Source organism: Pogona vitticeps, chromosome 3 (assembly GCF_051106095.1).
Source record: "Pogona vitticeps strain Pit_001003342236 chromosome 3, PviZW2.1, whole genome shotgun sequence".
Lineage (NCBI taxonomy): Eukaryota > Metazoa > Chordata > Lepidosauria > Squamata > Agamidae > Pogona > Pogona vitticeps.
In genome coordinates this window covers 29201550-29228320 of record NC_135785.1, presented here as the reverse complement: position 1 = coordinate 29228320, position 26771 = coordinate 29201550, and the positions used below count along the sequence as shown (strand labels likewise).

Below are 26771 nucleotides of genomic sequence, written 5' to 3'. Positions count from 1 at the left end.
AGCAATATTTACAGGCCCTAAGCTGTTAGTGGTGCTTTTGGAAAACTCAGCACTAGACCATGAGGAGATCCCCACTTCCAGGACCTACATCACTTCTCCCACAGCTTACACGACAAGAAGTCTCATGAGCAGTGATGCTGGTGCTTCTTTCTCTGCTCCCTGATAAGCCTGAGGGCACAAATCCAACAGCTTTCTCACTAGTATCTCCGATTCTACAAATTTTTGGTGTTTGACCAGAACACACAAACAGAAACACCTTTGCACTGAGCCAGTTGTCTTAGAGTCAGCTAAGAATGGACTGAGGTGGGTGCTCAGGCTTTAAAGCCACCTCACACACAAAGGATGGCTCACCCTGAGATTTCTTTCCCTGTCAGACAGCGCAGCAATTCCTTGAGACTCCAGCCAAATCTCTGAGACTGAGCAAGGATAATGGAGGACCATACCTTTCTAACCGTTTCTGAAAGATGTGAGAATTGTTGGGGCCAGTAATCAGAAACAACACTTGAACAAAACAGGCAATGTTCTGAACAGGAATTTGCTTGTTCACACCTCCCATACAAGAGGAGGGAGCTTATGAGGGAAACTTTTGTAGGATGAGGAACAAAGAGAAGTTACCCACCTGATATAATTTCTTTTAAAGAGCAGAAGTCCCTGAATTCCTGGTGGTACTTCTTATGCACAAATAAAAGAAGCCAACAAGAGCCCTATTGGAACCTGCAGACAGAGAGCAAAGGTGGCCTCACACCCTCTTGTAGATTCCATATTAAGAGGAGAAGGCCAGAAGTAGGTAGCCTGATTATCTGTGTAAGCTCCCTGTGTAAATAAAAACCGTGAATCCTTTCTTGAGACCTTCACCTTTCTATAGATAGGAGGTACAGACAGGAACACAACAAAGATGGAAAACAATCCAAATAAGGTCAGGATTGGCATTAAAATAGAAAGAAATGCCCCATTAACCTGAGGTCTTTGCAACAGAAGGAGTCAGCACTGCTACGATAGGTCCTAGAACAATTTATTTACTTCTTTAATTTTTTTCTAGAAGTAAATAAATTATCCTTTTCTCCAGAGTGCATACAATAGGGTGGAGAACAAGTGGCCCTCAGATATGGACTACATATCCCATCATCCTCAGGCAGATTAGCCAATTGAGAGGCAAGTGGGAACTACAATCGGATGATATCGGAAAGCCCACATCTCTGGTGTAGAACAACTGAAAACCGATCATAAGAACAAGGTTTGTCTATGAATCAATCTTTTGTCCAGATTATGTAATAGATGAGCTATATGAGGAAAGAATTTCATCTTCCCAGGCATAATTTATTTATACACGGAGTGCCTGGAGGAAAAAATGTGATAATCCTGGAACAGAAACCATCTCTTAGATACAGTATATGGCTGCCTGGCACTTCTCTTGTGATATAACACATATCTCCCCTCCTTCAACATGCCTGTATAACCCTGGATTGCTACATGCACTCTACATACTTTAGAGCGCCTGCTTCTTAGGAGGAAAGCGATGACAAAACTTGACAGCATCTTAAAAAGCAGAGACATCACCTTGCCAACAAAAGTCTGAATAGTCAAAGCTATGGTTATTTCTGTAGTGATTTACGGAAGTGAGAGCTGGACTATAAAGAAAGCTGACTGCCGAAGAATTGATGCTTTTGAATTGTGGTGCTGGAGGAGACTCTTGAGAGTCCCCTGGACTGCAAGGAGAACAAACCTATCAATTCTAAAGGACATCAAGCCTGAGTGCTCACTGGAAGGACAGATCTTGAAGCTGAGGCTCCAATACTTTGGCTATCTCATGAGAAGAGAAGACTCCCCGGAAAAGATGCTGATGTTAGGAAAGTGTGAAGGCAGGAGGAGAAGTTGACGACAGAGGACGAGATGGTTGGACAGTGTCATCAAAGCTACCAACATGAATTTGACCCAACTCCGAAAGGCAGTGGAAGACAGGAGGGCCTGGCATGCTCTGGTCCATGGGGTCACGAAGAGTCGGAACTAAACGACTAAACAACAAAGTCCATTGTACATTTTAGAAATAATCCAGAATATAAGTATTCTTCATCTTTTTTTCATTATTTACACTGAGTACATTTAGATCATGAATTGGCAATATGAGATCTTCATATTGTGTTGTCATCATCAGAATGAAATACAGGACACCAGAGCTTGGGAAAATTAGTTTTGGATGAAAGCCCTCAGAATATTGCATCCAGCATGGCCATTGGGATGCTAGGATAGGACTTTTCCATCTGCAGGATAAATACTGGGCCTGACCTGTGGCAAGCTGACATAGGTTACAGCTCAGTTTGTGGGGCTTTGCTCTCAAAAAAGGGCACACTAAAACATTAAAAAGGCAAGCCTACCTCTATAAAAGAGAAGGAACTGATAATCATTCATTTAGAGATTTCCAGTGAGGTTGTCTATTGCAGTAAATATTTCACAAATTTTACATGCTTGAACTACCACATTTATTATGGCATAACATTTTGGTAACTTCAGAAGTGGCACACTTCCTGATCATCCTCTTCATCTAACCTTTTTTAAAAAGGGACATCAGGACTTGTGAACACCACATACTACAATATCTCACTGATTTGTGATTGATCCTTTATTCCCCTATATAAGACCTCACAGGGCTGTCCTACAAAATCCAAAATGGGCTTGTACTCACTGTTCAGTGGCCACATCTATATCTATGCTTGTACAGTACTTGTACTAATAAATTATCGTGTGCCATCAAGTCAGTTCTGACTTATGACAACCCTTTTCAGGGTTTTTCAGGTACTGTACAGAATAATCAGAGATAGTTTACCGTTCTCTTCTTCTGGGAGATATCCTGGGATTGTACAGCTTGCCCAAGGCCACATAGGTTGGCTCTGCTTACAATAGCCATTGCCGATGTGTGCAAACTTTATATGAAAACCAGTAAATTTCTGGCCCACACCTTGATAGGAAAATTATATATTATTTTACATTTCCACAGCTAACCTTGGGCTAGTCACAATTTCTTCAACCCAACTGATCTCAAGGAGTTGTAAAAATAAAGAAGGCAGGAAATAAGGCAATCCATGCTATGTGCTTTAAGCCCCTTGAAAGAAGGAGAGCATATAAATAGAACAAATAGTTGAGTGGTTTAGAAATCTGGATGTGGAGCCAGAGGTGGGGAGTCCCATTCCATACTGTGCCTCCTGCCAGTAAAGCCAGCCTGTGTAGCCTTGAGCAAGCTGCAGACTCCCAGGATGTCCCCAGAACGGAAGGCAAAACCACTTCTGAGTATTCTCTATCTAGAAAACCATTAAAAGGGTTGCCATTAGTTCAAATTGACTTGATGCATCATCATCATCATTAACCATTACTAGGTTACCATTCTATTTCAACTCAGCCCTGCCAGGCTCAAGCGATCTTACTCTAAAACGAACATCATTTATTACATTCATAAGTTTTTCATCCCTGAACTCTGATCTCTCCAACGATCCTGCACACCCTAACTACGAAACGCTCAAATCCCGCGGGCGGAGCTTCTCCAGTCACCCCTCGGGAAAGGCAAGGAAAGGCTTGCGAACGAACGCCTATATCCTTTGCTCCTTTTGCTCTTAAAGAACTAGATCTTTTCTTCCTTTGGGGATTCACCAGGAACAAACTTCGCAGCCCGAGCATCTCTTAAGGTCCATCTACCACCACCTCCTCTTCCTCCCTCCCTTTCCCCTCGCTGTTTCCCGGCCGTCCCCCTTTTTCGGCCACCCCGTGTAGCTCCGCCCCTTCTTCCGAGCTCCGCCCGCGACTATATAAAGGTTCGGACGGGACCAGGGAGCGAAAGGGTTTGTAGTGACGGTGCCTGGAGGGCGGGTGTCTCAGCTGGAGTAGCGGCGCTATGGCAGGTAAGCGTGAAGGAGGCTTTCCCCGGAAGAGAGCCAGCCCGCCCGCCGCCCGCCAGCGACGCGCCTCTCCTCCCCGCTTGGGTGTCGTCGGAGCCGCGGAGGGAGGCAAGCGCAACCTCGGGGGCTTCCTCTCCGGGAGGAGGGTCCCGCCTTTTTTTTTTGCCTCTGGCTGGTGTTACCTTTTCGCCGGAGCGAGAGTTGGAGGGGCAGAGTCTCCGGCTGCTGCTCCAGTCGCTTCCGCGTCGTCTGTGGCGATGGCTATTGCTCGCTCTGTTCCCCCCACCCCACAAGCAATAGGAAGCGAAAGCAAGGCGCGGCGGCGGCCCAGTCGGAGGCGGCGCGCGGTCCCTCCTGCGCTTGGGGAAGCCCCCAGCTGCTGCTTTTTGGTCATGGCGGCTCCTATTTTTAGGCTGGCTCGTGAGCCCGGCCTGGCGCGTGCTCCTCAGGGTGCATGTGTATGGCGGCGTGGGTGGGGGGAGCGCGTATGCACCGCCAGTGCAAGGGGGGGCTGCCCTCCCGTTTCGTCTCCCTCCCACTCCCGGGAGCAACGTCGAGTCAAGGAAAGGTCACCATACGAAAAGTGATCGCTCTTACGCCCCCGCCTCTAATTAGCAAGGGGGGCTGGTTTGCAACGTTGCTTCTCCCTTCCCGAAGTGGGGGCGGGATTTTTTTTTATTTTTTTTTTTGGCTCGGATGATTTCCCTCTTTGCAACAAAGATGCGTTTTTTCCTGTGCGTTACTTTCCGTCTTCTACGGAGGTGATAACTATGTTCAGTGTTTATCGTTCGAGTTTGCTCGCTTCTGTTGGCTGTGCAGATGATGCTGTTAACTAACGAGGACGGATCCCCCAGTGGTCCAGATAACCAGATCAGGTGTTCGCAGGCGACGCCTTGTTAACATGCCAATGTTAGGCTTGTGCTCCTTTTAAGGCTGCTGGGTCAGTTGCACATCTTTTATTCCTCCCTTCCCTCTCATGCGCGTTTCTCAGCCCTTAGTTATGAAAGTATTGCTAATGAAGCATCTTTGTGAACTGTTCAGTGTTTTAAAGAAGAGTTCAAGTGAATAATAAACACACGAAAAACCCAAATTTGCTTAATTTTTTCTTCTAAATTTGGCAAGCTAGGCCCCTCCATTTCCTTGTGAAGTTTCAAAATGATGAGAAATGAGTTGTCGGTCAGCACTGGGTCAAAATGACCTGTACCTTCTTTGTAAATCCAATAACCACTTCAATATGTGAGTGATGTGTTAAGACAGTATCCCCCAAAAGACCAATGGAGAAGTGTTTATATGTGTGTCCCCCAATGGGAAGAGTGGCATTTGTGCTACTACAGCTTCATTTAGCTGAAACACAGTAATAAGCCCATCTCCTCATTTGTTTACTTCCTTCATTAGAGTATCTTGAAAGGTTACTTATGCATCTTTTAAATAAACCCAAACCATTTTATGCATGTGCCCATGTGATACTTATGCAGGTGCTTACATGTCTCTTCATTCATGAACAGTCTATCATGACATGATCTTATGAAACCGCTTCCCCTACTGAGACTAAGATGCAGGAGAAATCACATGTCATTGTAGATAAAGCAGGAAGTAGATATGGGTATGTGTCTCTGCTGAGTACACTGATCATAGAAGTACATGGGGCTTATAAGGCAGCTACCTTTAAATGGTGAAAAGGAGGTGATCTGGTAAGTGTGCAGATATAATTTATTATGCATTATCTACATTTATATCCCTGCTTTTCTTACAAATAATTAAGAGTGTGACTCCTTTCCCGTTACTGCCCTTACAACAGTCCTGTGAAGTAGATCAGACTCAGAGTGGCTAGTCCAAGAACATTCTTAATGTCATGCCCAAGTGAGCTCTTCTCCCAAGTCCCAATCCAGTCTTTTTAACTGCTATGTTACACTGGCTTTGAATTGCTAAAAACTTGATGAGGCTTACATAAGTGCGGCGTGAGGATTAACCAGTGGCTGTTATGAATGTATGCTAGTTCTTAAATTCCTGCCTAAGGATTCAACAGAAAAAGGGGTAAACTGAAGTATGCATTGTTGACTGACATGTTCTGCTTTCAAGCCTCCTGTGTTTTCCACTCATGCGTCCACCACGTCTCAGTGCAAAAAAGAAAAGAAAAAAGACAGGATAACCACACGGTACCCTTTGACAGGTAGCACTAGGAAGCTTCCATCCAGAAACATCCTTTTCCTTTTGCAGTGGATTGGTCTAGTCTGTAAACCCAGAGTTTCTTCTATGAATGTCTGGAATAGGTTTAGGAACATGTAGTGCTCTGTCAGAACAGTTATACCTTGACAGAACCTGGTACATGGCTTCTATGCAACTAATCTTTGATGTATGAGCTGCCCTGTACTGGATGAAAACACTAGATTCCTGAATTGCTTTGAGAGATTTCTCTGCTGACTCAGCAAGCCTCCCTCCAGTTTGCTCCACAGAGCCCTCACCAGCCTTGTGGAGCCCAGGAGGCCCCCTGCTTTTCCTAAGATCTCTCAGGAATGAAACAGAGCAGATAATGTATAGGAGATGTAAGTACTAATCCAAATACTGCCTAACACAGATGAGAGCACACTCTTGTGACTTTGATCTGGTAGTCAGTGGCAGCAACAAGAGCAGTTTGCTTCACGGCCATATTGCATCCTCAATCACTCCACACACCTCTTTCAGGTGGTGGCTGTAACTGGTGAGATTTGTCCCTAAAACAGGATCAGCTAAGTCCTGGAAATTCTGTGGTAGCTTTGGAAAGGAAAAGAATGCCCCATTAGAGGCATCTGGGCCAAAGTGGACTTAAGTTGTTACAAGGCCTGTAGAAATATATTTAGTTTCAGTTGTTGAAACCAGAAGATGTGTGTAGAACACCTGCTCAATTAAGGTGGCTATGTGTCCTCTTGTCCCTAGTCACACATGACTTATGAAGTCTAGCAGGGATGGGTTCATTATGTGGGTCCACGGAGTGGTAATTAATCACATTGCAAGGCTGGGGTGTGTGTTGTGCACACCAACTAGAAAGAATAATACCTCACTTCTTAGTGAGGCCAAGATTTTAGAACACTACTCCCTATTTGCTGATGCCCTGTTCATCGATAAGGTGATTGAGAAGGAGGAGTTCAGCTAGCTGCACATGTTCCTGCATAGAGCGGATTACAGAGATGTTTCGCATTCTGGCTTGGATGCAGCACTCAAACATTCCTACTAGATCATCTCTTTCAGAGGGAAAATAGGTAGGACGCTAGCCTTTTTCTCCTTAATTTCTTGGTAACTTTTGATACCATTAAGCAGAATGAGATCCTGGAATGACTCAATGCATTGGAAATAGCAGCCACATTATTAATTAAATTAAATTGAGCTGCCCAGAGTAGTGGCCTGCAGTTAGATGGGCAGGGTACAGATCCCATGATTGATTTTAGTGGCCTCTTCAGGGCCACTAACGGAGTATTTAGAAACTTGTGTATTTATTTGAAATATTTTTATCCCTCCTTTCTCCTTAAAAAGGACCCAAAATGGCTTACAACAATTACAAGACAGTATTTAAGATTAGTAATGAGTATATAGTACTACAGTATAAGGATCAATGAATACAACGTAAAAAAACATAAGCAGCACCAAATTCAATGCAATAAGGTACAACAATACTTTAAAAAAAAAAACTACTCAGAAGCCATTCACTGAGGGAAGGCTTGCCTGAAGAGAAAGGTCTTTGCCTGCTTGCAGAAGGACAGTCAGTAAGAGAGTTCCAGTCTGGGAGCAGCAACAGAGAAGGCCCTTCCCCATGTCCCCACCAAATGCACCTTTGAAGATGGTGGGACTGAGAAGAAGGCGTCTCCTGTTTATCTTAACTCTTGAGCAGGCTCATAAATGGAGATGCAGTCCATGAGATAGCTTGGGCCCAAGCCATTTAGAGCTTTATAGGTTAGAAGCAACACTTTGAATTCTGCCCAGAAATGGACCAGAGGTATATGGATCTGCTGTAACAGAGGGGTTATGTGATCCTCCTGTTTAGCTCAATGACACATGTGCTAGGGATATCCCACAGCATTCTGACTTGCCTTCCAATCTGTTTAACCATCTCTGTGAAACGGCTCTAAGATATTATCCAATCATTTTGAGTGTAGTGGTGCCAGCATAAGGATAATACCCAACATCTGTTCTGGAGCTGGGAAGATTGTCAGCTGGGCCAGTTCCTGGAGGCAGTGATGGGATGGATGAGGTCCAATAAACTAAATTTGAATTCTCTTAAGATCAAATTGCAGTGGATATGTGGTTCATGGATCTGAACTTACCATATCCACCTGAAATAAGATCTCCATAAAGAGCTGGAGCTGCTGACAGATTTCCTTCTTCAGGAAAACAGATTCAGGTGGGTAAGAACAAAACCCGTAGTGACATAGCATTAGATCTGTGAAATTTGAAGTGACTGCTGAGCAACCTCTTCTTCAGTATCAAATCTTGAGTTTACAAAGGGCGTCTACTTTTTCAGAAGTGTGAGAACCTGCTAGAGCAGACCAGAAGTCCATCTAGCCAAACTCTGGAAGAGTTAAACTACATTTCTCAGAGTCTTCTAGTTAGCATGACCAGTGACCATACTTGTGGGGGATTCTGAGATTTATACTATTTCTGGGTTCTGATTTAGCCCAGAATCCTTTTTCCTGCAGTAGCCAACCTGACTGTTCCAGGAAGCCAATACGAGAGGGTCATGAAGGTGGTGATTGTGTTGTTTTTGCTTTCCACCATATGAATGTATGCTGCCTCTGAATCTGAAGGTACCATTTAGGGATCATGACTGGTAGTCATTGATGCTTAAATTCCATGATCTGGTATAATCTCTTGTTAAAACCATCTATGCTATGGACAGTCAGCCACCACATCATATGGCAGCAAATTCCACAGCCAAGTTGCACAGAACTTCCTTGTGTGTTCCGAGTCTGCTGCTGAATTCAGCTTTGTTTAGGTGACCTTGCTTGTATTAAGAGAGCTCTTTTTTCATGCAAAGCATAATTTTACATACCTTGTAGTTCTCCTTTAGTCATGGTACATGAGCTACCCGTTGCTTAGTTGATACAGCCAAAGACTAAAATATATAAGGTAACTGCATATTATCTACACCCACATTCTCGGCATCAGGAATATGGGCTAGAAATGAATGGGGCGTTGTTTTATTTATTTAAAATATTTTTAGCCTGCAGAATATTGCCAACTCTCGGGATGGGTTAGAATTATAAAATCTTGGTAAAAGAAACAGATACGGTTTTAAATACTCTACATATTATTTTAAAATACATCAGAATAATTCAGTGTTTTAAATTATTAAGGCAAAAATTTAATTACAAGCTATAATGTTTATAATGTCCTGACATTGATGGATTCACAGACCAGATGCATCTCTTGAGTTGCCTTGATGCTCAGGAATTTGAAGCATTGCTTCAAGTGCTTTGGATGGTAATCCTGCCTATCTTTAAATATATTGATTTAAGAGAGATACAGATACAGCTCCTCTTACTCCTGCCTTTTCTTGTTACCACCTACTCATTTAGTTATTTAAGAGATAAGCTAAGCATCCTAACTTTATTGGGATAATCTTAAGAAATATTTAGACGGCTGAACAAGGATTAACATAAACAATTTTCTTATTCTTATTTTCTTCTATATCCAGTCCAGTGCTAAACTTCTGGCTATAATTCTATACACACTTGATATGTAATGGAAGCAAACAATCCACCCGTGTTTGGCACTTCATGATCTAGAGAGATCAGAGCTTCCTTGGTTATTTGAAAAGCACCAAGTGTTTTGTGATTTTTGAAAGAGTAGCAATTTGTATTTGACATAAGATGTTTATGAACTGCAGACCTTTTGTTTGGTTTCAGGTGGCCAAGCTCAGGACAAATCCAACTTACTAGCCTTTGAAATGTCACAAGAGTCTTGGTTGTTTTTACTGCAACAAACTAATACAGTATAGCTACTTCCCTGGAAATTATAGAAAAATGCTTTTGCTTCTCAAATATGTTTGTAGAGGTGTGGCTAATTTGGCAGGAAACAGAATTGTCTACTGGGTCCTGACCTTGTATTTGCATAGTATTGACAGATAGAGCACCATAAGAGGTTTACTCTGATTGTTATGGGCTGATCTTTCTCAATAGTCCTCGATTAGACAGCTCATTTCAGAAGGTACTTGCTTCCATCCTTTCTACAGTTACAGGGCAAAAGCAGTAGGTCTGCTGTCTTACAACTCAGGCTAGAGAAAATGGAGCATTTCAGATAGCTTTAAATTACACTGACTTGAGCATATTCACCAAAATACTATTGGGATTTGATGCTGGTGCTAGCAAAGCTGCGTGTTCTGGTGGCTGATTGAAGCTAATTAATGAGATGTCTCATAATGTGCTGGTTATATGAACAAGCAAACAGCATCTTATTAATTAGTTTCAATTAGCCACAGTGATTTAATGAAACGTTGATTGTGCCAACATAAAATTCTAATATGATTTTGGCCTTTGTTATAAAGTGCAGAATAGTGTGTGTTTGAAAGAGTTTGTGCAATAATGTACAGTACTATTAAAGGCAGGTCAGTGAGGCTGGCTGAACACTGAATATTGTGGTACTGCAGTGCCCATCTGAGGAAAAGGCTACCATAAGGCATGTGCTGTCAAAATGTATCAGTCAGTGGAATTCTATGATTGATTATTGTAATTACAGTTTCTCTTAGTATAGTTTTAAGCATGAGTTCCACTTTGATAAAATTCCTTAAATATGTTCTTCACTTCCACTGTGTATTCATAAGGAATTTGGTTTATATTGTACCTGACAGTGGTGTTTCCTATGTTCTTCAGTTTAAGCTTGAATTTTGCTATAAGAAGCGGATGATCAAAGCCACAAGCACTTGGTGCTTTTTAAAGTGCTCTACTGCCTACCTTGGCCTGGCTACTGCTTTTAATGTGCCCTCATTACTGCTAAAATGTATGAAAATGACCCTGGCCAGTGGTGCAGTTTGGAATTCCAGGCACAGTAATTAATCCAGGAACAATCTGAAACCATAAATGATGATGGAATTTTGACTTTTTATCCTTTTAGACATCCTAGGGTTCCCTTTCCTAGTCACAAGGCTTTTCTAAACTTTAGCTGGCTAGCTTTCATCAAGACCCTCATTATGACTAAGGGTGTTGACTAATACTTAAAACTTGTGCCTCTCTGGTGCAACTCAATCCTGTTGGCGATGCACATGATGTTGCTTAGAGTGAATTTAGAAAGGGATAACAAGGATGAAGCCATATGAACATTGAAGGGAAAGTCCAAGATTTGTAAGTAGACTAGGTGCTTATGACATCTCTGGGAGCAGAATAACCATTCAAGAGTTATTTTAATACTTTCTGAATAAAAGACTCAGAGGCTGCAAGGGACAAGTGGCCGTACTCTTCACAAGGAAACTAATATAGGCAGTTCCATTGTTAAACATTCTCTGCAAGATAAAAGACAAAAATAGACTGGTAGGTGGGTGGGAATCAGCATTCAGGTTAAAATTTTGTTAGCCTGGATTATGTAGGCTGTGGACATGAGGCACATGTTGTTTAGTCGTTAAGTCGTGCCCGACTCTTCATGACCCCATGGACCAGAGCACGCCAGGCCCTTCTGTCTTTCACTGCCACCCAAAGTAGAGCCTCAGCTTCAGGATCTGTCCTTCCAGTGAGCACTCAGGGTTGAGTTCCTTCAGAATCGATAGGTTTGTTCTCCTTGCAGTCCAGGGGACTCTCAAGAGCCTCCTCCAGCACCACAATTCAAAGGCATCAATTATTCCGCAGTCAGCCTTCTTTATGGTCCAGCTCTCCCTTCCATACATCACTCTCCTCTTTCACCCTCATTAAGAGGTTATTTAATTCCTCCTCACTTTCTGCCATCAGAGTGATATCATCTGCATATCAGAGGTTATTGATATTTCTTCCGGCAATCTTAATTCCTTTTGGGATTCCTCCAGTCCAGCCTTTCGCATGATGTATTCTGCATATAAGTTAAATAAGCTGGGGAACAATATACAGCTTTCTCATACTCCTTTCCCAATTTTGAACCAATCAGTTGTTCCATATCCACTTCTAACTGTTGCTTCCTGTCCCACGTATAGGTTTCTCAGGAAATAGATAGGGGGGTCAGGCACTCCCATTTCTTAAAGGGCTTGCCATAATTTGTTGTGGTCCACACAGTCAAAGGCTTTTGCATAGTCAATGAAGCAGAAGTAGATGTTTTCTGGAACTCTCTGGCTTTCTCCATAATCCTTCACATGTTAGCAATTTGGTCTCGAGTTCCTCTGCCCCTTGAAAATCTGGCTTGTACCTCTGGGAGTTCTCAGTCCACATACTGCTGAAGCCTGCTTTGTACGATTTTGAGCATAACCTTGGTAGCGTGTGAAATAAGTGCAATTGTATGGTAGTTGGAGCATTCTTTGGCACTACCTTTCTTTGGGATTGGGATGTAGACTGATCTTTTCCAATCCTCTGGCCACTGCTGAGTTTTTCAAACTTGCTGGCATATTGAGTGTAGCACCTTAACAGCACCATCTTTTAAGATTTCAAATAGTTCAACTGGAATGACATCACCTCCATTGGCCATGCTTTCTAAGGCCCACTTGACTTACCTCTCCAGGATATCTGGATTCATATTGAAATCATTCTATTGTTTTTGAGATTGTATCCCACTCCATTTCTTCTAGGGGATTCTTGCTCACAATAGTAGATATGATAATTGTCTGCAGTGAATCCACCAGTTCCTGTCCATTTTAGTCTACTGATGCCCAGGATGTCAATGTTTATTCTTGCCATCTCCTGTTTGACCACATCCAGCTTACCAAGGTTCATAGATCTTACATTCCAGGATCCTATTCAGTAGTTTTTGTTGCAGCATCGGACTTTCCTTTCCCTTCCAGGCACGTCTGCAGCTGAGCGTCCTTTCGGCTTTGGCCCAACCACTTCATTATCTCTTGAGCTACTTGTACTTGTCCTCTGCTCCTCTTCAGTAGTATGTTGGATGTCTTCTGAACTGAGGGGCTCATTTTCCAGTGTCCTATCTTTTAGCCTTTTGTTTTTGTCAATGGAGTTTTCTTGGCAAAGATAGAGTGGCTTGCCAGTTCCTGAGGCACTTGGTCCTTCTTTAATAAATAGCTAACCAACCCGGACAACAAAGGATGCAGCCTCTTAGAAGGAAAGCCTGGTATAGCCAAATATCTTAGACAGTAATTCATTAAGAAAGTATGTATTACAGGGATCTTTGTTTACTAAAATGAGAATCAGTCCCCAATTACACAGTTTTATTATGCGTTTAAAATATTTTACCCTACCTTTCTCAAAATTTCCCAAGGTGGCTTACATAATTAAAAATAGAATATTTGAAAGCTAAAAACAGTAAGTATACAAATATTTAAATTGAATTAAGCAAGTATTATATTAAAAACAGTAAATAAAATCAATACTAAAACACATGTAAAACAACATAGCACAACAATCCATTTTGAAAAAACCCTCTCATATTGCCATTCCCTTAGGAAAAGCCTGAATGAAGAGGAAGGTCTTCACCTGCCTACAGAAGGACAGCAAAAATGGGGCCAGCCTAGCTTCCTAAGGGAAGGAGTTCCAGAGTCTGGGAGCAGCAGCAGAGAGAACCCTCTCCCATGTCCCTATCAAGTTCACCTCTGAGGGTGGTGAGACTGAAAGAAAGGCCTCCCCAGATTATTGTAATGCCTCATAGAGGGCCATGCAGTTTGGCAACTGTATTGGTGTTTATCATCTATACGTGGAAAAATTGATTCCAAAAAGCACTTGTATTACTGGGGAATTCAAAGGTACAGATGCACTGGTAAATGGCCACAGACCTCTTTAGAGCATTAGGAGCATCACCTGTGGTTTATACAGTTTGGAGACTCATCACAACCCTGTTTCAGAACAGTTGGCAAAATTACATATTTAAATGATAGTGGATTTCTTCTCCTATTACATGTCATTGTGTCTTTGCTTAACCTGGCGTATATGTTCATTAGGCTGGTAGATGCTGGGAGTCATGGTTCAAAAACATAACTTCTCCAAACGTTGCTCTCATAATCCCTGGTAAGTAGGGCCAGTGGTGTGTGCCAGGTTGGGAAACCTATGTTGAAATGTAACAGTTATAGTCCAGACAGTAATAGTTTGCACTGGTGGGTGATTTGCCCTGTGATGGGATAGTTCTTTGTAATTCGTGGCTATGTTTAAAGAGTTGATTTTCTAACTTGAAAAGGTATTATTTTAGTTCCAAGCCATGAAAGTATATCAGAGCTATGGCATAGGAGAGTCTTAGTTGGCATTGAAGATTGTGGAAACAATTATCCATCCATGGGCTGTGAAATACCTTTAGATTGCATCAGTCAGTTAAATAGAATATGATTCAAGGTTTCAGGCCATTAATTTTTTTTTCCCTTTACTTAAGCAACAATTGCTGTGTGTTGAAGAAAACTTATAAATGAGAAGTTTTGAATTCAGCTTCTGGTAGTTGGTGTGGTGCAATTTGCACAATCTGAGTTGTGACACAAGTTTCCAAGTAGTCCCATTGCAGTGTAGTTCTCTTCCTGCCAGGAAGTATAGCTTTTGGCTCGCTGAAACTACATGAGTTCCAGAATAAAGATGTGTTTATACGATATAGTTTAAAGGGGTCTTGTGTGAATAATAATAACAATAATAATTATAATAACAATATTAATGATGATGATGGTGTGCTGTCAAATCAATTCTGCCTTATAGTGACCCTTTCAAGGGTTTTCAAGGCAAAATATACTAAAAAGTGGTTTACCATTCCCTTCTTCTGGGTTCATTCTCGGACTGTGTAGTTTGCCCAAGGCCATAAAGGCTGGCTCTTCTTCCAGGAGGTGCAGTGGGGAATTGAACTTTAAACCTCTAGCTTTGCAGCCAGATACCTGAACAGATACCATATCTGTTCTAGGTTCTTCTTTTTATAGCATACTCTTGTATCAATTTTAGTGAAAAATCATTTGGAACACAAGGAAATTTCTTTAGGTGCTGCCCCTCAGTAAAGCTACAAAATAACCTTTTGCGCAAAACATGTTGGGCTGCTTTAATGACACCCCTCTTTTTTTTAAACACTGCTATGTTAGCTAGTAATAATAATAACTATGTGCCATCAAGGCATTTCGGACTTATGGCAACCCTTTTCAAAGTTTTCTAGATGTAGAATACTTGAAAGTGGCTTATCATTCCTTTCTTTTCTGGTTGCCCATGGACTCTGCAGCTTGCCCAAGACTACACAGGCTGACTTTTTTCCTGGAGGCACAGTGGGATTTGAATTCTCAGCCTCTAGTTCTACAGCCATATACCTAACTCACTGAGCTATATAGCCACCTTCTGGTAGCTGTACTACAGTAAAATACAAATAAACATGAGATGCATCAAACAATTTAACTGGAATGTGATATTGATGGCACTTAGGTTACACAAACACAGATGAGTGTGTGGAAGATACAAGCATTGTATGCTTTTTGTTGCAGAAACTACAAGTAGGCCACAGAATAAAGGAAATATAATCTAATCCCTGGCAGCCTAGAATCAGGTCATTCTGTAGATTGCATTCTGGAAACCTTACACAAGCTAAACATTAACATAAAGTGATGGAGTGGAAGTGCCTAGCATGATGCATGTGGAACAAAATTGCACGTCTTGTTGGAACAAACAGTGGGTCAACTCTTCTCATATACTGTTCATATAATGACAGGCCAGGTAACACTTCAGTCTTCTAGAAACTGGTATTTGGATGTATAAATACTGTACTACTGAAGTTAGCCATTCTGTCTAGCCTGGGGACTAGATCCTTGTGTACTGAAACAACTGCATGGGTTTTAATAGAGCTTTGAAAAATTTATTTTTGAATACAGCTGAAAGACTCCCCCAATCACTATGGCCAATGACTGTGCTGGTTGGGGGATTCTTCATAGGCATCCTTCAGTCTCAAGAGACTATGGTAACATGCTCTGAATCGAGGAGTGTCCTCTCCAGAACATGAAGCCCAGGTAAGGTAATGTGGAGGATAGGCTGTTACCCAAGCAGCAGATCCCCCCTCTCCACATTGCTGAAATGATCCAATGGAAAGGCAAGAGCCAATACAACTGGTTCCAGCAATGTCGCAGGAGTTGGCAGAACGACACATGCTGCCTTCGGGACTCCAGCTCCAGATTTTGCCTCGAGGTTAACTCCTGAAGCCTTTTCCATGAGTGGATATAGCCACAAGGCAGTGGAGGTTTGAAATTGGAGTTTTCCTTCTCCTAGATGGGCTGCCTTCCATGGCTGACGAGCCCCACCTACCCGGCGGGGGGGGATTCTTATAGTTGAAAAAAACCATCCCAAGCTCTGGGCTTCAGAATGCACTGGGGCACTGGCAACTTTCTTCCAGATTTCTCCCAAACTTAAGTGCAAATATGACTTATATATTTCTTCTCCTTAAGATCAGTCGTTCGTGACGCTAGCCACAAATGATTCCTATGTGAAAGGAGCCCTTGTATTGGGATCGTCACTACGAAATTACAGAACCACCAGAAAGTTGACGATACTAATCACTCCACATGTTTCAGATCCAATGAGGTAAGATATATGATATTTGAGTAGCCTAGCTCAAAATGAAAAGATATGGTTTAATTTCATAGTGGTGATTAACCAATTCAGCCTGCATCTGGTAAACACAACTAGGCAAACTCTCCTTAAGAGAACTATTGGAAAAATTCTGCTTTTAATCACAAAAATAGAAATAAATGTGAAATATTTGGTTATTCCTTATCATTTCTTTACTTAGAGAAATTTAGTGCCTCCATCATAAGAAGTTGGGGGAAAGGTGCATTATTTAAAGTAATAAACTGAATTTGGATTAGAAGCTGTTAATGAAAACTGGTATTATTCGTTATAGGGCTCGTTAAGGCTCCTGTTACAGCATTTTAGGGCCAAGGAGAAGCACGATAAAATAGCAAAAAGTTTGCTGAAATTGATTCCAGGCAAGCAGATGAAAGCCTGCTCTCAGTATTGCAGTTTCTCCAATATCTGCGGTACTTACTGAAGGAAGTCTAGCCTAGCTTCATATATTGGCTTAAATTGTTTTATGTAGTTATTCTGGCATAGCACAAATGACATAACATTTGGAAGCAAATTGCCTCAAGTTAAGAAATTTCTGTGGATATTATCAGTTACACGATGAATCATACAAAACTATGCAAAAGGATTTTGGCCACTCTGTTAACAACATGTATCTGGTCTTGTACTCCAAAACATACTACGTACATATGAAAATGTGTCTCACTGTAGATAACAACCATATTGGACAGGAATTTTAAAAACGCTGTTATATGAAAGATGTAACAATTACGTCTGTAAATACAGGATAGAGCAGGAGGTAAATAATTAATACTGTAGTAATTTGATCTCTTAGTGAAAACATCAATCAGGACTATATATCATCCACCTTGGATCCTTTTGAGGAGAAAGGTGAGGTAAAAATATTTAAAATAAAATAAATAAATAAATAAATAAATAAATAAATAAATAAATAATATATGTAGAATAAAGATGCTGCTAATAATGCTTGACGTGTTGAATTAATCATGGTTGTTCCCCACACTACAGCCTGAGCCTTGAATGACATTACAAGCATTTGTTGTCTGCACTTGTTGTCTTGGTCAGACTGGATCACCTCACTGCTGTGTGGAGTATTTGTATAATGACATGGATCTATGGCCTGGACAGTTGTGTTCTAAAACTACATTCCATAACAGCTGCACACCCCAGTTTAACTGAGATAACAGAATGACATGCAGGGAATATCTTCTTTCTGTATAGAGTTCTGTACTTAAATTTAGGTCTAGGCTCCCTTTAACTTAAAACTTTTGTACCATGGGTCACAGTCCCTGACCTTTTAATTGTGGTAGAACTGTCTTCTGTTCCAGCAGAGATCATAGCCAAAACATGTGCTCAGTTTCAGGAACCAATAACACAAATACTCAGGTTTTTAGCTCTTTATTCCACACCAGTAATAGTGCTCCTAGAAAAAAGAGTCATGCTGGTGGTGGGAGCTGCACCTGTGTAGCTCAGGGTGCTGAATGTAATTCTTTGTGAGGAAATGAGCAGTGCTGCAGAGGATCCAATGACATGAAGGTAACTCTAGAAGCCTCTAATGTGCTTCTACCACAGTATTACGTTTTTGGGAGGCTTCAAATTTTGAAGTTTTTTAATTATGAGAACTAGATGTCTCAGGCTTTTAAGACGTGTTTGAAACTACAGACTGATGTAGATTTTAGTCACCAATGTTTCTTTGTTTTGAAAAAGAGGTTCCTTTTCTTAGCAATCTCTCCAAAGGAACTACAGAAGTCCAAGATTATTGTTGCTTTAGTAGGTATTAGTTTCGTGTTGCTTCCAAGTATTTCTAGACTTGATTCTTTTGTCTGTATAACTCATAACCATTTCATTTCTGTGGTGTCTTAGTAGCTTGTTATTTCTTACATATAATAAAGCTGATACCACGATCATTGTGCTTTGGACCAATTTTGCATATTCCTCTACGCTTGCAGATTTGATAGGATGAGATTGTTGTTGTTGTTTAGCTGTTAAGTCATGTCCGACTCTTTGTGACCCCATGGGCCAGAGCACACCAGGCCCTCCTGTCTTCCACTGCCTCCCGGAGTTGGGTCAAATTCATGTTGGTAGCTTCGATGACACTGTCCATCCATCTTGTCCTGTGTCATCCCCTTCTCTTGCCTTCACACTTTCCCAACATCAGGGTCTTTTCCAGGGAGTCTTCTCTTCTCATGAGATGGCCAAAGTATTGAAGCCTTACCTTCAGGGTGAGATTGGCCAGTTTTAAAAGAACAGCCTTTGGGGGCAGTTCCTTACCTTTATAATGTGCTCTGTATACATGGGACAAAATCCTCTTGTATAAAGTTATGGCACGGAAACTGGATTATATCATCATTGGTGTTGGTAGAATTGAGTTGAAAGCTTTTACAACTCACCCACCCACCCCCTTCGGCTTCTGGGGTTCCCTAAGTTACCCTTTTTCTCTGTGGAAGCCTTTGGGATCAAAGAGGGGGAGGAAGGCTTTAATAGACAAAAATCACTGGCGGTTTGTTACTGACAGTCCTGATCCCAGGAATTGTAGTCTGGAAGCTTTTTTTCTTTTTTCTTTTTTTTTTTTTAACTATTAAAGGCTTCCTCTCTCCCACCCCCACCCACATTATGAGGCTCCCAGAGGTTTCCCCAGGGCAAAAGAGAACTCTAGGGAGCCTTGAGACCAAAAATTGGGGGTGGGGTGGGGGAGAAATAGATAGCAAGACTCCATTCATTTAAATTAAACACTGGTTGTTGTGGGTTTTTCAGGCTCTTTGGCCATGTTCTGAAGGTTGTTCTTCCTAACATTTTGCCAGTCTCTGTGGCCGGCATCTTCAGAGTACATTACTGAGATTGGATGATGCTGATATCATCTGGCTTCTGTAGTGTACCTTAACACCAACAGGATTTTGGCCATAGCTTTATTGTAATTGTACAATACTGTACTACTAATCCTTTTCTCAGGAAAAAAGTATCCCAGAAAAATAGCAGTAGTAATAAAGGACAATTTTGTTCCTTGCAGTAAAAGATAGATTTGTATCTATTATTATATCTCTGGCTTGCGACTCCCAATTATTTAACAATGGCAGCAGCAAAATAACCCTTTTCCTTTATTATATAACTAAAGTAAAGCAATATTTCAGTTGCCAGAGGTAGACTATTTTTGTTTTTCATTGTAAGTCTTTTTACATCAAGTTAGTGGATCCTAAGACTTGCATATCTGGCCTGCATATCTACCTTACATACTCTCCCCCCACACACACACCAGCATTGTTTTCACATAACTCTTTAGAATAAAGATAAATGTCATTTATGTCTTTTTTTTTAAAAAAAACAAAGAAAAAATAGAAAACAAAGGAAATACACTGGAATAAAAAAATACAAATTAAAACAAAAAAGAACTTAATAAACAAATAACCGCATAAACTTTATGTGAACAAAAAGAAAGTGCACACCATTTAAGAAGCCCCACTCCTATCCAAAACCTGTATTGAAGCTTGTGACGGTACAGAACCTTTCCCTTCTATTAATACATAGTCAATAAAAGGGCCCCAAATGTCATTAAAATTATTTTTGCTTATCAACCACTTTTTATCTTAATATCACAAGTTTAGCTTACCATTATCATATTCCAAATTTCTTTACAACAGTCACTTAACTGGAATTCATATTTTACTTTCCACTTCTTAGCTGCTATTAATCCTGAAGCTGTTAATAAATTATCTATGTCTTATATCATAAAAGGTCCTGGTCAAAGTGGGATATAATTCTAAAACAAGCAGAAAAGAGGGATATGCAGGTATCAAACATTTTCTTTAGCAAGCTCAGTGTCCCCATCTTAGACCTCTTTACTAGGACAGAACAGCAATAAGTGAATGCTGTTGCATGAGCTTCAGGTGTACATGTAATTAGTGTTCTGACAGTACTTTGATAAATTTTATTCTGTAAATAAACATATATCCTAGGAAAGCCTCAATTCGTTTCCAGGAGTCATTGCACGGCCATTTAAAAATGGCTTCTTTAGCTCTTGTAGCTTAAAATAGCTAGCTAGCTCACCAAGATTGTCCCTCGATTTCTCTCACCCATGTGTCTATGTGGGTGTGTGCAACTTCTGTATGTATCCTGACAAATATTTAGTGCTGCTGTTCCACTATTTTTCAAGAACATTTTCTAAGATCTGCATTCCTGTGATCTTAAGTTAGAAACAAAGGGTAGGTGATAAGCAAATTCCTAAAGGCTTGCTCTTACAGAAATCTAGTGCAGGAATTTGCTGAGGATCCAGAGATATGAGCACGTGGTAGCAATATAAAACAGCGATTTTTCCACTGTTTTTCCATTTTTTAAAAAGTCTCAAAAATTAATTGCCAATGAATTAGATGCCAGCAGAAATTCGGCACACTTTACTACTTCAGGGTTATAATTTATGTGCAGAATCCTATTGGGTTTGTGCATGCACACAGGAGGAACTGCAGAAGCTGCAGCTGGTTGTGAATGAGGTGTCAGTCCTGTTGATTACTGTACATGCCTAGCATATGTCATATGGCCATAGCAAGTTCCATAATTCCCCCTAAATGTGTGCAATATCCCAACAGGATTCTTCCCATGTTTCTCAGGTGGCCTATCCGATGAAGCATGTGCAAAGTTATGTACAGTGGTGCCTCGCTTAGCAACGTTAATCCGTTCCGGAAAACCATCGCTAAGCAATTTTTAAAAGCCCATAGAAACGCATTAAAACTTGTTTAATGCATTCCTATGGGCTTTAAAACTAACCTTATGCGAAGATCCTCCATTGCGGCAGCCATTTTCGTTGACTCTAAAGTGAGGCAACACAGCGGGTGGCCATTTTGAAACCGCCGATCAGCTGGCCGAAAATTGGGGCTTTGCGGTGATCGCTTCCCCGCGATCATCGCAAAGCGATTTTTCCTCATAGGGGCCATCGCTGAGCGATCGCTCTGGCGATGGCCAAAACCCCATCGCTAAGCGATTTCATTGCTCAACGGAGCGATCGCTAAGCGAGGCACCACTGTATATGTAAATCTAGGGATTCAGGTTAAAATAGAGCTATAGATCCTGTAATAATCCAAACTAGTATCAAAATATAAATTCATCTTTTGGTTGTACAGGTCAAATCAAAACTAAAACAGATTGTTTCTTTAACTACCAACATACACAAAGCAATTTCTAACTTCTTTCATTTAGTCAGTTGGAACTGTATTTATATAAGCTCTATTAAATGTTTTGTTATTCTGAAGAAATAATAACAATACTCCAAAGTAGTGGTGGTGGTAATCTTTGAACTGCAGAGCTGAAAGGGACCCTATAGATACTGAGTCCAGCCTTGTCAAGGAAGATGCACTGGGGAATTGAATTCTCAACCTCTGGCTTTGCAGCCAGTGACCTAAACCACTGAGCTATCCAGCAGCTGCAGTAGTAGTAGTAAGTAGTCAAGGAAAAACAAAACTAGTGGCATAGTTGTACCTGCAGAAAGTTGATGATGCCACCAGCAGGGAAAGATTTTCAAAGACTTCGTTCTTCTGCCCCATGGCTTTTCTGACTTGTAAATAATCCTCCTTTTCATGTTGAAGTGGTGGAAGCTGCAGGAGAGAAAGAGGAAGTCTTTCATTATCAAAGATAACTGCTGCTGGATTTATCATATTGATAATGAAAGACTTCTTCTATCCCATGGCTTCTGCAATATCATAACTGTGCAAGAGAAGGTGGAACTCTTTCATCTCAAGAATATCTCTCCATCAACCTCCTACAAACAGAGCTAAGGTAAAAGGATTTCAGCCAGAGTGTGATGTCAGTATAATGAAGAAAGAAGATGATCAGAATATTTTAATATTGTTAAAGTATATGTTGTTGCAAAAACTTAGAGACGAGTATTCTAATATAATAATTTTAATGAAATTTTAACATTGTTTTATCTGATGTTTATTTTTCCCCCTTTCAGAATTTCACTTCAAATACTTGTAAACTGTTGAGATACTTTAAATGTTTATTTAGTAAATGCAAGTCAAATAAACATGCTAAATCAGATCATGTTCTAGATGAGACATGACCACATTGGGAAAACTTGCAATTCAGAATTTTCTCAGAAACTTACATTACTTATTGGTAACATGGACGCACATGGCAATGAATATTGATATAATGTGTCCTTTTCATTCAATAGGAAAGTACTGGAAAAAATATTTGATGAAGTAAAACTTGTGAATGTCTTGGACAGTGGTGATTCCGCTCATCTTGCATTATTGAAGAGACCTGAGCTTGGCGTTACATTAACAAAACTCCACTGCTGGGAACTAACACAGTATTCAAAGTGTGTATTCATGGATGCAGATACAATGGTATGTTTTATTTCATATCCCATAATGTGGGCAGTGTTGGTGTTTTTTAAGATGGATCCTTTTGAAATATTTAGGTGCAAGTTTAAAACAATGGCTGGTGTTTCCTGTTGGTGTTTGTGTAATGTTTGAAAGTTGCTGTTAGTTGTGACCAACCAAAATGTACCAGGGCTTAATCTGGCATGTGACTAAGACTCAGTTCCTCAACTAACCGCAGCAAATTCCACAAGCACCAACAGGATTTGGGCCATTGGTAAGTTCAGTTTTATCCTTAATCGAAGGGAATGAAGGCTTCAAATTTTATATTGTGTGTGATTCCATGTAAGGCGTTCCAGTGTGAAAGAAGAGGATAATACCCTTTAAGCTGGGAGCTAAATTTCACTTAGAGAAGAGTCTTAAGAGCTGTATTCTGGCAGAGAGTAGGGATAATGGAACAAGGTGAGACCAGAACAATTTGGGGCATTTCTCTACAAGTATAAAAGCACAGCCTAATCCTAGGAATATTACTTGGTGTAAGCCCAAGCCAACCATTTCCCAAGCTACGCACCAAAGCTCGTCATATAGAGTAGTTCTATGGTTTTAAAAAAAGTCACCTATCTTGATCAGACATCAAGGAAGCTTGTGAGCTGAATACGGAACTCCCATGGGCCATATGTGCTCTGTGGGCCAGAGGTTCTCTGGTTGTCCCCTAAAATTAGATACTGCATTAGCTGAGCTCACTGCTTCATCCAAGTAACATAATCCTAGGTAATAAACTGGATTGCCCCAGAATTCTCAGATGTCTGCTATATGGCAGACTGCAGGAGAATGATGGAAGTTATTCCATTTCTAGAAAGCAGATTTCCCTCCTGCCTCTAAAGAGGTGGTGCTGGTACATTTACTGGGACATGTCAGCTATTATCAGTTAATGGCTGGGCTATCCTGCTTGCATTAACTGGGAATAACCTTGCAGTTTCAAGGAAGACTTTCTGAGAATTGATTGTGGGTTAAGGATAGCAGGACCCCTCTTCCATACTCAGTTGGCACTTGCAGAAGCTGACAGAAGTTGATGACTCCTGAAAGCACAGACAGATCTGCTCCCCCTCTTGCTGTGCGGTGGAGGGGAAGGAGGAGAAAAGCTGGTTTCCTGATAGTCATGTTGGGTGAAAAAGATCCATCCTTCGCCTTGGTATCCAGTTTATCTGGAGCCAAGGTAAAGACCCCTGACATCTGCATTGTGGGGGGGGGGACTCCCTCCCCTGCCACCCACAGATATGGTTCCTTACTCCTGGAGTCCTGCCTTCAGCTTCAGTGAAAAACTGATCCCAGGTAGGAAGTTTTGAAGATAGTGGGGTATGCTGGGAAAGGGTAAACAAATCATTGCATTCATAGGTGAACAGTAACTGTATAAACCCATCACCACCATCTTTCTGCAATTAGGTTTTGTCAAACATTGATGAACTGTTTGAAAGAGAAGAGCTTTCTGCAGCACCAGATCCAGGCTGGCCTGACTGTTTCAATTCAGGAGTGTTTGTCTATCGGCCATCCATTGAAACATTCAATCAACTGTTACAGCTTGCCACAGAGCAAGGCAGCTTTGATGGTAGGTATCTATTGGGACAATGTTCTGAGTGGCAGCGGCTTCAGCTCCTCTAAAAATGCTTTGCAGAGGTTGTGTCGTGTGACTTGATACCAAAGTGCAGGAAACATTTAATGCCGTTTCCTTCAATTGACTGAAATGGAGTAAAGAGGAAGCAAGACATTTCTCAATCAATAGGCGACCTTTATGTGACTGAAATGCATTCAAGAAGAGACTCTCAAGACTTCATTCAGCTCTTTAAAAAAACTGCCCAGGCACTTTTATCTAACTGATAGTAGCTTGCATAGTAGAAGCATGGGTCTGTTTCTTGTAAAGTTAGTACTGCTTCATTTTTAGCTGTATCAGCTTTACCCAGCAAGTGCATGTGAGCCCATACCATTCATAGTGTTCTAAGTGAAGGATTTGAATCCTTAAAGCAAATAGGCATTTAAACCATTACCAGATGGCTTTAGCTTATACATTTCCAGTCACTGAATGTTCACTATCAAATCTGCTGTTCTTTTCAAGGGGAATTCAGTGGTTTCTCTTATGTAGCCATTACATGATTAAGAGACAGTGAGGTATAATATTTAGTGCAGGACTGAGACTTAAGAGATGCATTTTCAGTCCCCCACTGAGCTGTGCTCACTTTGCGATGCATACCTCAAGAGTTTTTGTGGGTAAGTGCAGAGTCATGTGTGCTAACACTTAAAGCTCAGTGGAGAAAGGGTAGGATATAAAATTAAATAAAACTGCATGCCAGCAGAGATGAAGATTATAGTCAAGGCAATTCTCTTGGCCACTCTTGGTTCATCATGGAACCCCAGACCTGCATTTCTTGGCAACGTAGACCAGTACAGGCTTACAGACTGCTTCAGTACAACTGGCTCATGAAGTACTTGGAAGAGTCCTGAGTAATGGGAGATATACACTACTTCCAGCTTAGTGTGATAGAAAGATGCAGCTGTTTTACCTAGTAGAATTCAGCACCAACACATATGGCTACAATGCTAGAGGTATAGAGCTGTGCTGTAGGAAATCACTGAGAGTGTATTTGAACAAAAGATATTTGCATTTCTTGTTCTGTACCTAAATAAGGTGGCCTTATCTGTGGCTGCATCTTAAAAATCAGAAGTAACTGTCCTGTTCGAACCCTACTGGGTAAAATAACTCTTCATGCATTTAGAAATATTTTGGTTAAATTTCAGCAGTGCTCAATGATCTATCTAAAAAGGTTTTATTTGTGAATTTGTTTTTATCATGAAGTGTATGTAATATTTCTCTGATTTTTCCCAGGGAGTTCAAGGTAACTGTGGTTCTCTCTCCCTGGCCATTTTAAATTTTATCTTTGTAACATCCTTGTGAAGAATGTTAGGCTGAAATTGACTGGCCCAAGGTCAGTGAGCTTAATGCCTTTGTTGGCATTTGAACCCAAATATCTCCAGTCAAACAGCCATACCCACTGGCTCTCAGTAGACCAAATGTGACGCATAAAGTATCAGTTTCCAAGGTTGCCTCTTTAGGATTCCTACAATCTTCAGAAAGGAGTTCTGTTAGCAAGATGTGTAGACAAAACAATTCCATATAGACAAGAAGTTTTCAATTGTAGAACTCGTACATAATTATTTTCATAAAAATTCAACTACAAGTCACTTTTGAGAATTACATGCAATGAAAGGTAGCCATTTATCCCTATAGTGAATTCAGAAAATGAGTGATAACAGGATTAAAAGAAAAACAGGAACACTAAAAAGAGAGAGAATGTAGAGGGCTACATTTTTTTTGTTAGCCTCATGAACCATGTCAAAAATTATAGGCATGAGTCTTTGTCAGGGACTAGAGTGCAGGCCTCGTGCCTATACAAAAAGGAGTCCTAGATGCCCTCAGGCATAGACATCTACCACTGCACTTTCTGGAAGGATGGATTAGTGGGAGTGAAGCATGCTGGCTTTAGCAAAGGCAGTTCAAGGCAAATGTAAGTAGTAATGGATGGAATGGCTACATAGTTGATTTGACCCTATATAGTCAAAACAACTGGAGTGCTAATTATGCTGCAGACCTCCTCCCAACACTAATTAGAGCGGAGATGATAGCTACAATTGCTGGCAACCTCTAACATAATCACTGCTTACTTTTGCTCCTTGAGGTCTGGAATGAAGGTTATGTGCTTATCATGCTTCTCTGAGAAGTAGAATTGTCAGACATTGGGAGGGAGATATACTGGCATAAACTACAAACACATACCAAAAGAGCAGTCCATTGAATACTGAGCATGCACATTAGGAATATAATGTTAAATGTTGCTTGAAAAAAGAAAGTGGGTGTGACAGGAGCACGGTAGAATTCCCTGCTTGAGCCATATGCTAGA

General features: G+C 41.0%; 2 protein-coding genes across 14 annotated transcripts in view; one reads left to right on the top strand and one right to left on the bottom strand.

Annotated features, from left to right (window-relative positions):
• The window catches only part of LOC144587804 (uncharacterized), an 85546-nt gene extending 81177 nt beyond the window's left edge, over positions 1 to 4369 (bottom strand). For 6 of the 9 annotated variants that reach the window (XR_013542954.1, XR_013542955.1, XR_013542956.1 and 3 more), the window contains exon 1: positions 4067 to 4369. Coding sequence is in view for 1 of the 9 variants with exons in the window: in XM_078389127.1 (XP_078245253.1) it covers positions 4067 to 4278 (212 nt within the window). In the remaining 8 variants the exon portion in view is untranslated. The remainder of the gene's footprint in view (positions 1 to 4066) is intronic. The other 3 variants (XM_078389130.1, XM_078389129.1, XM_078389128.1) reach the window with 1 other exon arrangement.
• GYG1 (glycogenin 1) overlaps positions 3751 to 26771 on the top strand; it is a 34671-nt gene continuing 11650 nt past the window's right edge. For 4 of the 5 annotated variants that reach the window (XM_072996068.2, XM_072996066.2, XM_072996067.2 and 1 more), the window contains exons 1-4: positions 3751 to 3887; positions 16357 to 16492; positions 22674 to 22848; positions 24265 to 24427. In XM_072996068.2, the coding sequence (XP_072852169.1) occupies positions 3881 to 3887; positions 16357 to 16492; positions 22674 to 22848; positions 24265 to 24427 (481 nt within the window). In that variant the 5' untranslated portion in view covers positions 3751 to 3880. Of the gene's footprint in view, positions 3888 to 3982; positions 3993 to 16356; positions 16493 to 22673; positions 22849 to 24264; positions 24428 to 26771 lie in introns of those variants that run through there. The other variant, XM_078389126.1, reaches the window with a different exon arrangement.